A 14,881-nucleotide genomic window follows, 5' to 3' on the forward strand; every position below is an offset into this window, starting at 1 on the left:
ACCGAGACCATTTGGGCTTCAGGAAGGCCAAAAAGAAACCTCGTGGGAGGTCTCCTGAAGGTGCACCCAACGCACAGGGCTTCTGCCTCCCCTCCATCTGCATTCCCGTGGCCCCTTCTCCCCATCACCCAACCTCCCTGTACCTGTGCCCCTAGCTCCTGTCCACTGCTGAGACCTGTGGCCCAGCAGAGAGCAATGGGGCCCCTCTCCCACAGCCCTGCCCTGGCTGTCCCCCCTGGCCACCACTGCCTGCCCCACCCTGCGACCACTGACCCCCTGTCCCTGAGGGGTCTTGTCGGCCCCCACTACTTGCTCCCCCCACAGTCTATTCCCCCCCCACCCCCCGCCCCGCCGCCATCCCCAGTTCTCCACGGGCTTCTGCTTTCAGCTGCTGGCTCTCAGGCGAATCCCCTGGCCTCCCTGGGCCTCTGTTTCCTCTTTCATCAAATCTGGGGGGTGACAGCCTGATAACAGTAAGTTTTTCCAGCTCTGACCGCCAGTGATTTTTTTTTCAAGGTCACAGAGCTGGGATGAGAATCTCCTAATTCCAAGGCCCGTGTTCTTTCCAGGACAAATGGAACCCCTCTCCTGCCATGAGGACGCCCCTCCGACAGCTGGTGGTCCTCATCAGAGCAAATCGCTTTCTCCCGTTACCCTGGCTCTGTGGAGATAAGGTTCCCCGCTTCCCTGACCGGTGCAGCACCTGAAATGTGGATGTTTCCCTGGATTCTCTGACTCGGTAAGAACAAACCAGCGTGAAGAGATGCAAGGGGAGCAACCGGGTGCTTTGGCCACCTGCCCTCTTCACAGGACCTCTCACCCCTGGAAGTCGCAGCAGCCTCACCTCTTGGGTTTCAGCATCAAACAGGAGAGCCAGCTCCCTGATGCCCCTGGAGCTGCAGAGCCATTCCGTCCATCACAATCTCGTGCGTTCTCCAGAATCCAGTGAAATCTTTTCCTTGGGTTAAGGTCTCCTCCCCCTTGGCCCAGATCAGTGCCGCTCCACCGCCCTTTGGATGGATGGAAGATGAGCGACTATTTGACCCAGTGATGTGAAGTGACCACACCCTACACCTACGTGCAGAACATTCAAAAAGTGCCCGAGGAGTCCGCTCTCCCACCCCCGGTGAAGTCGCCTGCCTTTCCCTCACAGTGTGGCTAGGAGACCTTCCTTCCCCGCCCCTCCCACATCCACACAACATTCAGTCTCTGACTGAGGGGAATGCAGACCCTAGAGAGCGTCTGGAGGGGACCATAACCCCTACCCGGCCTCAAACATGGGCCCAGAACAAAATGAAAAGGAGCCTAAGCACCAGCCTTCAGGGCCAGGCAGACAGGGAAGCAGACGAAAGCAGGAGGGACTCAGGGGAGGCAGAAGAAAACCTTCGATGATGGAACTTGTTAGACTGGCTTACAGAGAGAAAAATCCATTTTCCCAGAGGGCTGGCAAACCAAATACAACCCCGCTGCCCAAAATGGCTAAGTGGCGGTCCTCAGTAGAAGCGGGAGAATGGACTAAATGACCCAAATGGTCTCTTTCCATCCCACTTTAGTGCCCAGATAAGAAAGCTGAGTTCCTCTGCTATCGCTCTAGCCACGGTGGGGTCTCCCCCAGGCAGTCAATCCCAGCATGACAATCACATGGCTCCAGATTTTTCAAACGAGTACCGGCCTCCAGGCCTGAAAGAAATCTACACTGTCTGAAAGAATAGACAGTACTTATCCTGTACGTGCATATAAAGCTCTACAATTTCTCAAGTTCCCACAAATTCACTAACTGCCCCCTCAGGTGAGAAAACAGGTCCAGGGATTTACCCAAATCCCAATCAAAATCCAGTGATGGGGTAAGGGCAGACCCTGTCCATGGGTCCGGGCTATTGCCAGACGCTGTCCTGCTGCATCGAGAGCTCCAAGCCCCATGAATACAACCAGCAGCCCTGACGGAGTGCTCCAGGGATGCTGGGGAACCAAAGGTCTTGCCTTGCTAATTGATAGACTAACCCCGTGGTCGGCAAACCACAGCTCGCGAGCCACATGTGACTCTTTGGCCCCTGGAGTGCGGCTCTTCCACAAAATACCACGTGCGGGTGCGCACGTACAGTGCAATTAAAGCTTCATGGCCCATGCGCAGATGTGGGTATTTTGTGGAAGAGCCGGTATTCCTCACACTCAAGGGGCCAAAGAGCCGTATGTGGCTCGTGAGCTGCGGTTTGCCGAGCCGTAGTTTGCCGACCACTGGACTAACCCTTTCCCCCACTGATAAGTGGATGCTCAGGGAATGGCGTGCCATCCACCATGGTGTATAGGGAAGGAACATTCTCAATTTGCCGGTGGAAGCCAACAGCAGCATGTAATAGGTCTTCAGGAAGACAAAGCCACCATGAATACAGCCACTTGAACCTGGTCAGAGGTAAGTCAGTTATAAATAGTCTTCAGGGGGTTCATTCTTCCTGCTAAGAAAGAGTTCATTTATTCTGGGTATTGAATGAAGTCATTTTGTGCCTCTACTACCAATTGAGACTCTTTGGAAATTTGTTCATATGCTCAGACCCAGTGATACCCTGCTGGGAATCCAGCTAACAACAGAAGCAAGTAAATGTTCACTGCAGTGTTACTTATAATGAAAAGAACTAAAATGGGACAATTCAGTTATCTAATGGCTAGGGGGTGGTTAAGCTAATGAAGCTATGTTAATGCACCGAAGTATAGTGCCATTGTCACAATGACCACTATAAAGACAAATACCAATGGATCTATATCTGCACTTTGAGCATACCACGTCCAATTCTGAACACATCAATGCAAGTCTAGGGAGGTTGGTATGTAAAAATAAGTAGTTTAAAAATGGTTACATCAATGGAGTGGGTAATCTCCTTCCAAATTTTTTTCATAGTGTGCCGGGAGCCGGTCCATCCTTGCTGTTTGAAGGGACCTGGCATATATGGCATATGGTTCTTAATATGTTTGCTCACCTTCTTGGTGCTGTGTTTTAACCAAGGTCACCTCTCCGAGAAAGGTTGAATCCCCAGGTAGGTATTTTCCCCTGAAGTTAGGGAGGGAATAAAACCCCTCAACTAAGTGCCAGGCGGGTAATTAATCACTTTAACTACGAACAATCACACTTAAGCTACATAATCTTTACTCCCTGGAATGGAGATAAGAAATGCCCTAACCTTTGTAATAGAGATTGATAGGATTGAATCAACTGGTATAAATACAGTTGTAACAAGACAGAAAGAGACAGAACTTAGAACACAGAGCTTAGAAGACAGAACCAAGAGAGACAGAGCCTAGGCACGGAACCTACGGGAACGTTCTCTGGAGACGGAGGAGCTTCGCTGGAGAGAGCATGGCAGGGGATCCTGGACAGAGGCTGGCCTCAGAGCCTGGAGATGGAGCCTAGCGAGAGAACATGGCAAAAGATCCTGGACTGAACCTGACTACAGAAATATGGCAAGAGAACCTGACTAGAACCTGGTGACCGAACCTGGCTGGAGATCTCAGACAGAACCTGGCTGGAGAACCTAGCAAGACAACATGGACACAGAACCTGGCTGGAGATCCTAAGCAGAACCTCTCTGGAGATCCAGACCAGAACTTGGCTGGAGATCTGGGCTAGATATCCTGGCTAGGCTGCTGATCAACTGAACGCTGTCTCCGTGTCCTTCCTTATTCGCCGACTCCGTCCACGCCTTTGGGGACCCCCGGACCCGCTGGGGCTGGACCCCGGCAATAGTGATTTTTCAACTGGAAAGAAAATACCTTTTGCAGAAATGGTGTTTTAATGGTGTTTAGTGACATAGGAAAATGTTTATCTAATATTAATGAAAAATTGTCTATTATAAAAGACATATGTATATGTAGAACTAGACCAAAAAAAAGACTGGATGGATGCAAAAAAAAAATCACCAGTAATGTCTTTAAGATGTGGACTTATTTAATAGATGACTTATTTTAATCTATGGTGTTACTTTTTTTAACTTTCTACAAAGACTGTCTCTTTTGAGAATTAAAATATCAAAAAATGATGAATAGATAGAAGGTAGGATGGATGGATGAAATAGCTGAAAGATAAATGGGTGGGTGAGATGGGTGAATGAATAGAAAGATGCATGATAGATAGATAGATACATACATACATACATACATACATAGACATATCTCTTTTCCTTCCTTCCTTCCTTCCTTCCTTCCTTCCTTCCTTCCTTCCTTCCATCCAAATCCCTTTCACTGGGATGAAATCAAGAGCACAACCTTCTCAAAAAGAAAAAGTCGACAATTACAAATGTTACTGATCATCTGTCCTCAGCTCTATTCTGCTGCTGTAAGGATGGAAGAGAAGATTCCTCTCTGGTGCCCTCGTGCCCACCCCCTGACCTCCCTGCTCCGGGCTACACTCTAGCAGGTGAGGGTGAATAGCTGTGGCTGCAACGCATCCAGCCTCAGAGCCTGGGAACTACACACAAAGGCTCTAGAGCAGCGGTTCTCAACCTGTGGGTCGCAACCCCTTTGGGGGTCGAACGACCCTTTCACAGGGGTCGCCTAAGACCTTCGGAAAACACATATATCATTACATATTGTTTTTGTGATTAATCACTATGCTTTAATTATGTTCAATTTGTAACAATGAAATTGGGGGTCACCACAACATGAGGAACTGAATTAAAGTGTCGCAGCATTAGGAAGGTTGAGAACCATTGCTCCTTCGTTTCCAGAGAGATGAGCCAGAAAATTAGGAACCCAAAGGTTTCAGGTTTTTCCCACCAGGCAGAATACCTACAGGCCATCTCAGATGACTACTTTATTCATTTGTTCACTTACTTGTCGCGCTGCTACCATGTGATGGGTAAATGATTCTGATGCTGCCCGGCTATAAGTGCCGTAACCCAGATCTGCTCAAGCCCTCCCAGCCCCCCTCCCAGCAGGGTCAGGGGCATCTGAGCTGGACTAGGACAGGGAGTGGGATGTCATTAGATAGATAACGGAAGCGAGGGTCTCCCAGGTCAGGGAAAAGCTTGGGGAAAACACGAAAGTATGGAAAAGACAGCATTTCCAGGAACAATAGGCTTTCTGTGCAGTCGGTGCACCGTGTGGGGGAGGGTGACGGGGACCATGAGAGGCTTCTGGAAAGAGGCTCTGCCATAGGGGCACTCACATGCGACCAAGCCAGGTGAAGGGTCCTGAAGCTTGTACAATTGGCAGGGGGGGGGGGGGCTTTGAAAGGAAAGGATACCAAGAAATCCTTTTTTTTTTTTTTTTTTTTACAAAGTTTATAAAAAACAAATGGCCATGTGACTACATTACCAGGTGCCTCCCAGGAACCTGCAGACCTGAGGGGACGGGGCGGCTTGACCCTGGTCGGCTTCCCATGAGCCCCCCGCTGCACTCATCCTGTGGGCCGCAGTGGCCAGCAGGCGCTGAAGGATCTTAAGGAAAAAAGTGAAATGATAACATCTACATTTTAGAAAAATAACTTATAACACTTTATCCCCATCAATCAATTCTTATCAGGCAAAGCAAAAAGTGCTCTCACCACCGTTGCACTCAGAGCTGAGGCAAAAGTGACACAGTGGCCCTGTCGCCTGCTCATTTCCTGCGTTCCCAGGGCAGGGACAACACCCCCTCTCCCACCGTGTGTCCTGGAATGAAATACGCCCCTTTGGCACCGTTGAGGGCCAATGTCTTAGGCAGATGCTGCTGGGCGAGTGCTCCAGCCAACTGTGACCCTGCAACCGCCACTGTCAGCCGTGGTGGGCCTGGGCGGCTGCGAGTTCAAATTAGGTCTATTTCTGGCCCTGTGATTTCCTCTTTGCTCGTTCTTTCCTGGGCTGGGATAGGTACACATTGGACTGCATGTACAGTAATTCCGTGCCATGGTGGAGTACAAAGCCCTTCGCTGTGAGACTGTCAGGCTGATGCCACCGACAAACTATGTGAAAACAAGGGGGGAAACCCCAGCCACCCTGGGCTGAGTAGGGGGAGGGGAGCTGCACAGCACCACCTCCCCCCCCCCCCCCGGACCTCAGTGTCCTTGGGGTGGATGGAAGACAAGGCCCCACCTGGGGCTGTAGGTGAGAAATAGCCCATAAAACTTGCTGTAAAACTCTCTACACCTATAAAGTGCTATTAACATAATGACTATAGATTATGATCCAAATTGAAGGAGGGACATATTGGGCTCTCCCAAGACCCACTCCTTGGCCCAGAAGGCCCCGGGGGAACACAAGACTACCCATGACTCAAACAAGTTACAACTGCTTCACCAGAGAGAAGCCAGACATGAGTGACCTGCAGGACTGAGTAATCCTCCGTTTTTTCCAGGCACTTTGTGGCTGGCATTTTAATCCCAAACCTCACAAGTGGTTACATCCTTTGATTGCTGATCCGTGTGCTCCCCTGCCTTCTCACAACATTCCATCCAATTTCGGGAGCCCACATGTTTTGTTATTGCCACATCCGTACATAGATAGTGGAGAGGGCAACCCAGGCATTTTTCAAGACTGCTTCAAAATAAATAAATAAATAAACTGTGGTAGCCTTAAGTAAGCAATGACCTGGGCAGAACTTACTTCCTATCTTGAGATAACACACAGTTCTGTTTTTCAAGTATGAAGACACCCTAAGGAGAAAACTGTCCTGCCAGCAGGCTATAAATTGCTCTTTTCTTTCATTATTATTAATAACAACGCTGTTTTTAATGTGTAATACCAGGCTTTATGTCTCCACCATAACTCAAAGATAAAGTAAGCCACCCCTACAAATAACAACTTCTTTAAATTAAAAATAAAAGTTGACGTGGAAAACATTTGGCCCAATACTATCAGTAGCGCTGGGCATGCTATCTCTGCCTCACTCGAAAACGTTTCTCTTTTGGCACAACTTGATTTCAAATGATAGAATGGTCACGGTACAAAAAGGTTTATTTAAATTAAATATCTTAGACAAAACAATATCTACAACCGTTCCAAACCATGTGTAGTTTTTAGAAAAAAAAAAAAAAGGAACAGTTTAGCTTAATGTCTGTGATCATGTTTTACAAGATTATTGATACACGTTCTGGACTGCACCAGTCAATCGTATTGTCAATGGTTTACTATTTATTACCAAACATTATATACAGTAATAGCATAAGGATTAATCATGTATTATAAGTGATTTTACAATCGGACTCCTTGGAAGGAAAAAAAAGGAACTTTCAACAATACAAAATATAAGGTGAAAATAAGAGAATATATAAAACACTTACATATTTCATACAGGCAATAATATGCAGACATCAAAAGACCAACAACGGCCTTTTCGCTCCCTGTTAGGCAAGTTCCTTCAAAGGAGGTCTGAGAGGATAGAAATGTTCTGGGGGCAGGGGCAGGGCTCAGAAACACCTTCCCAATCACAGTGGGCTTCTGTTCTTTGGGAAGTAAGCACCCTGAAGGTGTAGAGGAGAAGCTGTTTCGAAGTATTGTCTGAAGATGTTACCTAAAGGACCAGCAGGGCTGGTGAGGAGGAGGGATTCCCATCCCAGCCATGGGAATCGAGCTTGGAATTTTCAAGTCAGGGGACCTTTGAATTAGTGGCCAGTTCAGGGTGGAGGAAGAGCAAAGGGGAAAAGAAATCCCAGGAAAGGGAGAGAGGGAGATGGAGACAGTGGGAAGAAAGCTCCCTTTGCATTTGCAGAGGGGAGGGTGTGCTGAAATTTTGCTCAAGAAACCAACACATTCAGATCAGAGGAAATTCTTTTTAGGTTCCTTGCTCTTTGGGTCAATAGGAAGAGGGAGTTGACAAAACGTTGCCAATGTCAACAAGAGTATCTGATTTAGGCCACACAGACATGCATGTAAAGGTGTGCATGAAGGTGTGTGTATGTCGTGTATCTCTTACACCCTGACTATATATATTCAGGCTGTGTATATTCTCTTGAAATGTGTCACAAAAGAAAAAAGAACTTGTCTAAAAAAAACATTTTTAAAAATGCAGCTTGAATACAATCTCATTTTCAGTAATTCAGTGGTTAATTCCCCAAATCAAGATGAGTGTGTGTGTTTTTCCCTCAAATTGGAAGGAAAATTGACTAGTAGGATCATTTTGGAAGGCAGTGCAAGTGCAGAAAGCCCTGTGTCCTTGGGCTGTGCACACGAAATTATCCCAGATTACACCTCAACGAGCTTCCTGGGGCCACCTTTATTTTCCTTCTAGCCGTGAGAGAATCCTAAATCAGAAAACCCTGGAGCAGAAGGGACCTTGGGTGTTAAATCTGTCCCCCACTTTGCAGATGGGGGTGGGGAGCAGGCTGGAAGGGAAGGAGAGGCCAGTCAGGGTATCACCAGAACCTCTGCAGGCAGATCCTGGGTGTCTGGATCCCAGCCCACGGCTCCCAGGTGGGAATGCTGCTGGGCTTTTTACAGTTATTTCTGAGATGGGAACCGGGAGGAGAGGTCCGTGAAAATTCTACCTGGAACCTGTGTCTTTCAAAAACTCCCTGGCCTTATTCCCAGGTGTAGCCAATGACAACGCATTTGAAGGAATATACTCAAAATGCAGGCGGAGGGGATTGGGGCCGGGGAGGAAGGGGATGGAGAGGGTACTGGGATCTGCAGAGCCGGTTCGCTGAGGGTCCCTCGGTGCAGATGTGCAGGTCGCAGGTCCATAGCTCCGTGCCCAGGCGCGGAGGCAGGGCTGGGCGGAGGCAGGGCTGGGCGGGCCTCCGGCTCTATGAGACGCTGTAGCTGTTGTAGTACGTGGCCGTGGCATCAGCCAGCACCGAGATGAGGCTGGTCTCTGTGGGGCCCGTGGGTGTCATCTGAGAGCCGGGGGTGTGCCCACTGAGGGCCACGGCCCCTGCAGCAGAGTCTGGGTGGCCAGGAGTGTTCAAATACTGGTCAAACTCATTGCGATCCATGTCCCCCAGGAGTTCCACCTGGCTCAGCTGATCCAGCGCGTCAAAGCCGGGGTGCTCCGGAGGCGGGGAGAGCTGGCCCAGGTGGGCGTGCAGGTTGGAGTGGAGAGAGTGGTAGGTGGCGGGGGAGTAATAGGCAGGGGACGGGGGACAGCCCGGGACAGTGGACATCATAGAGACGCCCGGGGACTGGCCGAGGGCCAGGGAGCCCAGGGGGTGGCGGCAGTGCAGAGGGCTGGGGGCGTACTCCGGGGAGTAAGGGGGCCGGGGCAGGTGCGGGATGCGGTGGGAGTGCGCATGCTCCTCCTGGCAGGGGGAGGAGAAGAAGGTCTGCTCCGGCTCCAGCACGTCCAAGGGTGACATTTCCGGGGGCGTGGGCAGCCCGTAGGGGTACGTGTCCGTGCTGCCCGGGGCGCCGCCGCCCGCTGGCCCCTCGTGGTAGCAGCCCCTGAGGCTGGGCAGGGCGGCGCCCGGGGAGTACTCACCCCTGTCCTCTTTGTCCCCCAGCGCCCCCCGGCTGCCGCCCCGCTTCTCGGGCAGGGCGTTCTGGTCCCGGGACAGGTTGCTCAGGAGGAAGCCGGGGTCCACGCGCTTGCAGAGGCGCTTGGCCTGCTTCTTCCTGCGCGGCCGGTACTTGTAGTTGGGGTAGTCCTGCATGTGCTGCAGGCGCAGCCGCTCCGCCTCGTCCACGTAGGGCCTCTTCTGCGACAGGGTCAGCGCCTTCCACGACTTTCCTGCTCACGCAAGTCAGAAAAGGCTCCTGTCAGTATCTGCGGCCAGTGCACCGGTCTCAGACTGGTGCCTCCAAGCACGAGGCACACAGCGTCCCCCATCCCATCCGCGGGTCCCCCTCTCCGCAGAGGGCGCGAAGGCACCCTCTTCCCAGCCCAGATCCTGCGCACACAGTGGCGCCAAACCGACCTCCCCCCCCTGCGCGGAGCACCACCACTTCATGCCAACGACACACACATTCACATCACCTCCCAAATAAAAGCCATCCGACAACACAAACATGGAAAGAATGTGGGACTCACAGCAAAAGGCCAGTGTCAGCCACAGGATAACAATATAAAAGGACTACAACACGGACTTGGGTTCTCTTAACCCTTGGAGAGCCGATTCTAAGAATTTGTGCATTTCAGTGAAGATTCTCTGCCTTCGTTGATGATTGCTGTTTCTCAGGGAGTGATCGTGTAATATTTACTTATGGCATAAACCCCACAGGCCTCCCCCCCATGAGGGGGCCCAGGTAGAGTTAACAGTTTCACAGAAATAATTAAATGATAGGATCTCACTTAAGGTAACATGATTATCCCTTACATCTGAAGGTCAAATAGGACCCTGTTGTCTGACGACCCAACCGTGGCCAGAATGCAAGCATCTGCCTGCAACATGCACATATGCATGCAGACACATGTACACACACACACACACACACACACACACACGCACACACGTGCCCACTCATCCCTTGACCCTGGCAGGCGGCACCTGCACAGCCACTGACTCTCCATACAGAAGCAACCTTCCCCGGGTCTCCGTTTTGCTCACTAGAAAATATATTGTGATACTACCCAACTCAAAACTCCCTCTTTTAAAAGCATCACACACGGGCCCCACTGGGACTAAAATGCTGGTTGCGCTTGTGCTTCCTATTTGTCCTCCCTCACTTGTGTGTTGTTTTGTAAAAGCTTTATTCAGTCTTTCTACATGCATGGCACATCCCTCCAGCTGCAGGTTTTCTGAAGGTCACTGCTGGACCCCGAGGCTGCTACCTCCTAGGTGAACTCAGGCTCCACAACGTTGACAAGTCCCCCCAGGACTCTGCCGTTTGCTGAAATTTCTGGCACTAGCCTGGAAGACAGGCCCTGCTCAGCCCTGGAAGGAAAGGGGCACATCACCCACCGGAGCCCTCTGCACAGGGAGGAGGAGAGCTGTGTGTATGGCCACCCTCTGTCCGCCGGTGCCTGTGCCCATGTTGGCTGGCTCTGCACACCAGGCCCTCAAAGGGGATGAGAGGGGGAGGATTAGTAAAGGTGTTCTGCCACTGGGATGAAAGTCTGTAACTGTTCTGACCATCACTGAGTAATATCTTTGGCTGTTGCTTAGAAGGGCAACTTGAAAAGTGTTAGGAACTCTGGATTTGGAGCTGGTCCGCAGTTCCCAGCCTGGGGCCGAGGCCACAAAGTTGGTGCAAGAGGCCCAAGATCCAGACTCATTCTCTCTCTCTCTCTCTCTCTCTCTCTCTCTCTCTCTCACAAACACACACACACACACACACACACACGGTCTGTGGACTGAGTATATAAAATGTGACTCTAGTTTCTAAGTGCACCTGGATGTTGCAGTATTAATAAAATATAGGTTAATTGTAAATGTCACTAAATGTGCAGCTGCCTTTATGCACCTCCTCATTCATAAAATACTCAAAATACTAGTGTTCCTAGTGAAGTTTTTAATGTTACAGATTAGAAAGCTTGTGGGGGGAAAAAAAAAAGCTGGGACCCTCACATCCAGTCCCTTCCTTTCCTAGGTCAGAAAGGAACGGGCTGGGCGAGATCCCGGGGGTGAGGGGTGAAAATCGATCATGCTATGGACAGATTAGAAAGACCTTATTTGAAAAAGCAGCACCAGGTTGGTTTCCCTCACCCTGTGCCAGGGGCCGTGTGGTTAAGCAGGAAGGAATCTGTGTCTTTCCTGCAAAATGGACTGTAACCTCTGAAAGCCTAAGTGCGAGTAGAGAGTGGGGATCAGCTTACAGGAGGCATATGTCACCCAAGTCCCTTTGCCGGCCCTTTCCCTGGGAGCAGGCAGCCTCAATCCTATAAGGCTCCCCAAACCAGGTTCTTCTCCTGTCTCTGGCCCTGGGTCTGCAACAGAAACCGCTCTCTATCCCTGTCACAAGAGCATCTAGGAACAGCGTCTAGGGCTTACCAAAAAAAATCTTTAGAGGCCCACACCCGAAGAAAAAAAAGTGTTTTCATCTCTTTAGCAATCTGAGGGACAATATGAATTTTCAAACTGAAGAAAACGTTTTGTTGTGTATATTAATACATTTGTCTTTATGCCAACCATGTAAAAATACAATTTTAAATATTTTTTTAAGGCAAAGAGGCTCACTAAGACATGGCTCCCTAACGAGTCCTGGGCAAGCTAACCAGGAGGCTGGGCGGTAGAAGGCTCTTTGTAACCACCACTCTACCAGCCGCTTTGAGAGGGCACCTGGATTGCCCAAGGGACCTTCTCTGGGTGGGCCTGTGGCTTTAACCAGCAGAAAAGTGGGTGTCAGTCCTCAGTCCATGGTTCCAACCCGGAAGAAGCCCAAAACTCCAACGGAAAAAGGAAACTGGCTTCTTTGGTTCTGGGTCTGGTAGGGTTGGGAGAGCAGGGCCAGCCTCCCACAACCACACACTGTCCCTGCTCACGGGGCCTGGGGTCTGCTCCGCTCACGAAGAGCTTCGAAAGGCTCCCACCAGTTCAAATGGATAAAAACCACAGCGAAAGGGCTGAGGGGTTAGGAGTAGGGCGGAGCTGAAAAGTGCTCAGCTCCAGACAGGGGAGAGACTAGAAAGCCTGGCAGGAACTCTGTTTTTTCCGACCTGCCCTAACATCCTCTCTCCGGGCTCATCCCTGTCCGGGTCCCACCACCCCTGCTGGGACTGCACAGCATCAACCCCAATCCGGAGGAAGCGGCCAGGCCAGGCTGCGGGACACACAGACCCTCACCGGCGCCCGGAGTATCCGGATCAAATGAACTAAACCGCTGCGGCCGAGACAGGGAGTCTCCAATGGAGTCTGTTTGCATAGACGGTTCGCTGTTGCTTTCATGATAAAGTTCAAGCAGGAAAGCGTTCCGCAAGGTCTCTCTTCACGAATATTCGTTAAGAATAGTTAGCACCTCCCTCTTTGATGGTGCCAGTGGTCAAGTTCAGGGAAAGATGCATTTCCCACTCGTATCCCTAGCGAAGGCCAGTTCCAACCCATCTCAGCGTTCCCGTCCATCCCGACCGCTCCGCGTGTGCGGGTCTCTGCAGCGCGGCGACCCGGACCCGGACACAGCCCTGCCCCGCCCGTGCCCTGGGGCCCCCAACCCCGCTCCTGTCCTCCCTGGCCACCCCAGGGCCAAGCTGTTTCACTCTGTGCCTTGCCAAGGCGCCCCTGCTCTGACTGCCAGTCGCCGCGCTCGCGCCCATGGCCGCACAGATGCCCAGCCTCGGCGGCACCGCGTCGCCCGCGCTCCCAGCGTCCCTGCTCTCCAGGTCCGGCCGCACTCTGTGCGCTCGCCCCCCACCTTCCCCCCCGCCCGGCGGCCTCTGCCTGCCCCCCCGGCCCGCGACCTGGGGCTCACCGGCCCGCCCGCTCACTCACCCAGCATCTTGCTGAGCTCGGCGTTGTGCAGGTCCGGGTTCTGCACCGCCAGACGTTTCCTCTCGTCCTTGGCCCACACCATGAAGGCGTTCATGGGCCGCCGGATGCGGCTCTCCGAGCCCTTGTCCCCTGGCGGGCGGGGGGCGGCGGGCGGCGACAGCCCATCCGACAGCTCGGCTTCCAGGGCCGGGCACTCCAGCCCCTCGGGCCACGGGTAAGTTCCCAAAAGCGAGGCCATGGCCGCACGGGGGTCGTCTCGTTTCGCCTCGCGGGGCCGGCGTTGACCTGGCCCTCGCACGGGTCGGGGCGTCCAACTTGGCCCGCAGCCGCGGCCTGGCCCCTTATTTATCAGCTTCGGGCGGCCCCGTCCTCCAATGACTCTCGCAGGCGGCCTGGCCCCTCCCTCCGTCTCGGCGCGGCCCCCTCCCTGTGTCCCCGACCTCCCAGTCCCCGCTCCGACTTGCCGACTTGCCCGGAGCCGGAGAGGAAAGGAGGGCCGCCTCCCTGCGCCCGCCCCCAGTCCGCCCCTCCGCCTGTCGGGTCCCTCCCGGGGATACGCGCCCCGCCGCCCCCCACCCCCACCCCCGGGGCCGCCTCCCGTCCCGCCCGCTCCCGGCGCAGGTGCCGCAGAGCAGGGAGGCGGGTAACGCCCGCGGTCACGTCGCCGAGAGTAGGAGCCGGACCCAGTCCTCTGGCCGCGGCCTCCACGGGCCAGACTCCACCAACTCCTCCCGGGCATGGGATCCAGCGGAGAACCGACGCCAACAGGTTTCCCTGGGAATGCCGGGCGCGAGAGGCATTGACCATGAACCCCAGAGCCCCCCGGGGAGTCGCTCTTAAGAGAACACACGCCTTGTACAATGACCCGGGCCCCCAGCCAACTTTGGTGGCCACAGAGGCTCACAAGGGCTGGGGTTGGATCCCGCATCGGGCTCTAGGCAGTACCCACGCGGGCCCCCCCTCGACGTCCCCGCAGCGCCCAGGGCTGCGCGCTCAGTTTTTATTCCCTCTGCCATCTGATTTCTCTCTTCTTACCCGCCTCTCGCCACCCAACTCCAGCTCCCCTGCCTCTAGCTCTTCTCTCAAAGAATCCCCTTCTTGTAGCTTCTCTTTTCTCCTCCCACCAGCTCTGGAGCTCCCGAGTTCCCCTCGTCCTGACACCCATGGGGCGACCACATCTCCGTGTCACCCTGCTTCGCGTGAGTAGGACTGTTCCCCTGGCTCTTAACTTCAGCGCTGGCGCACAGTAGGCGCACAGGCACCGCCGAATAAGTGAATGAAGAAATGAGTAAATACGGCTTAGAGTGACACACGCTACTGTCTGAAACACCGCAATGACAAGGCTTGACTAGGTCCTGGAATTCTACCCACAAGTACTGCTGTGCCCACTCCTGTGCGGTGCTCCGCAGAAGCGACCCAGAAGGGAGGTAGCATTGTCAAGGGAGGACTGAGGGTCTGGAGTCCGGGCCTGCCTTCGGTGTCTGTGTTACCTAATTCGTGACTCAGGGCAAGTCGGGCATCTCTCTAAACCCCCTTTCCTAATCCTGAAAGAAGGACGATGATAATAAGACTGATCTCACAGGGCTGTTGTGAAGCTTCGATGAAATAATGTATGCGAAG

The 14,881-nt window shown here is 52.7% G+C and overlaps 1 protein-coding gene across 2 annotated transcripts; it reads right to left on the reverse strand.

Moving 5' to 3' along the window:
• Positions 1-6,902: 6,902 nt before the first annotated feature.
• Positions 6,903-13,713, reverse strand: SOX7 (SRY-box transcription factor 7). Of its 2 annotated transcripts, none has more exons than XM_059697599.1 (2): positions 13,262-13,713; positions 6,903-9,627 (listed from the first exon to the last, which is right to left on the reverse strand). In XM_059697599.1, the coding sequence occupies exons 1-2, from the start codon at positions 13,497-13,499 to the stop codon at positions 8,708-8,710; spliced, it is 1,158 nt and encodes a 385-aa protein (XP_059553582.1). In that variant the 5' UTR covers positions 13,500-13,713; the 3' UTR covers positions 6,903-8,707. The 2 variants fall into 2 exon arrangements, with proteins under 2 accessions (XP_059553582.1, XP_059553583.1); XM_059697600.1 differs by lacking the exon at positions 13,262-13,713 and adding an exon at positions 12,620-13,114.
• Positions 13,714-14,881: the final 1,168 nt, after the last annotated feature.

The sequence above is a fragment of the Myotis daubentonii genome, chromosome 5, assembly GCF_963259705.1.
Source record: "Myotis daubentonii chromosome 5, mMyoDau2.1, whole genome shotgun sequence".
NCBI lineage: Eukaryota > Metazoa > Chordata > Mammalia > Chiroptera > Vespertilionidae > Myotis > Myotis daubentonii.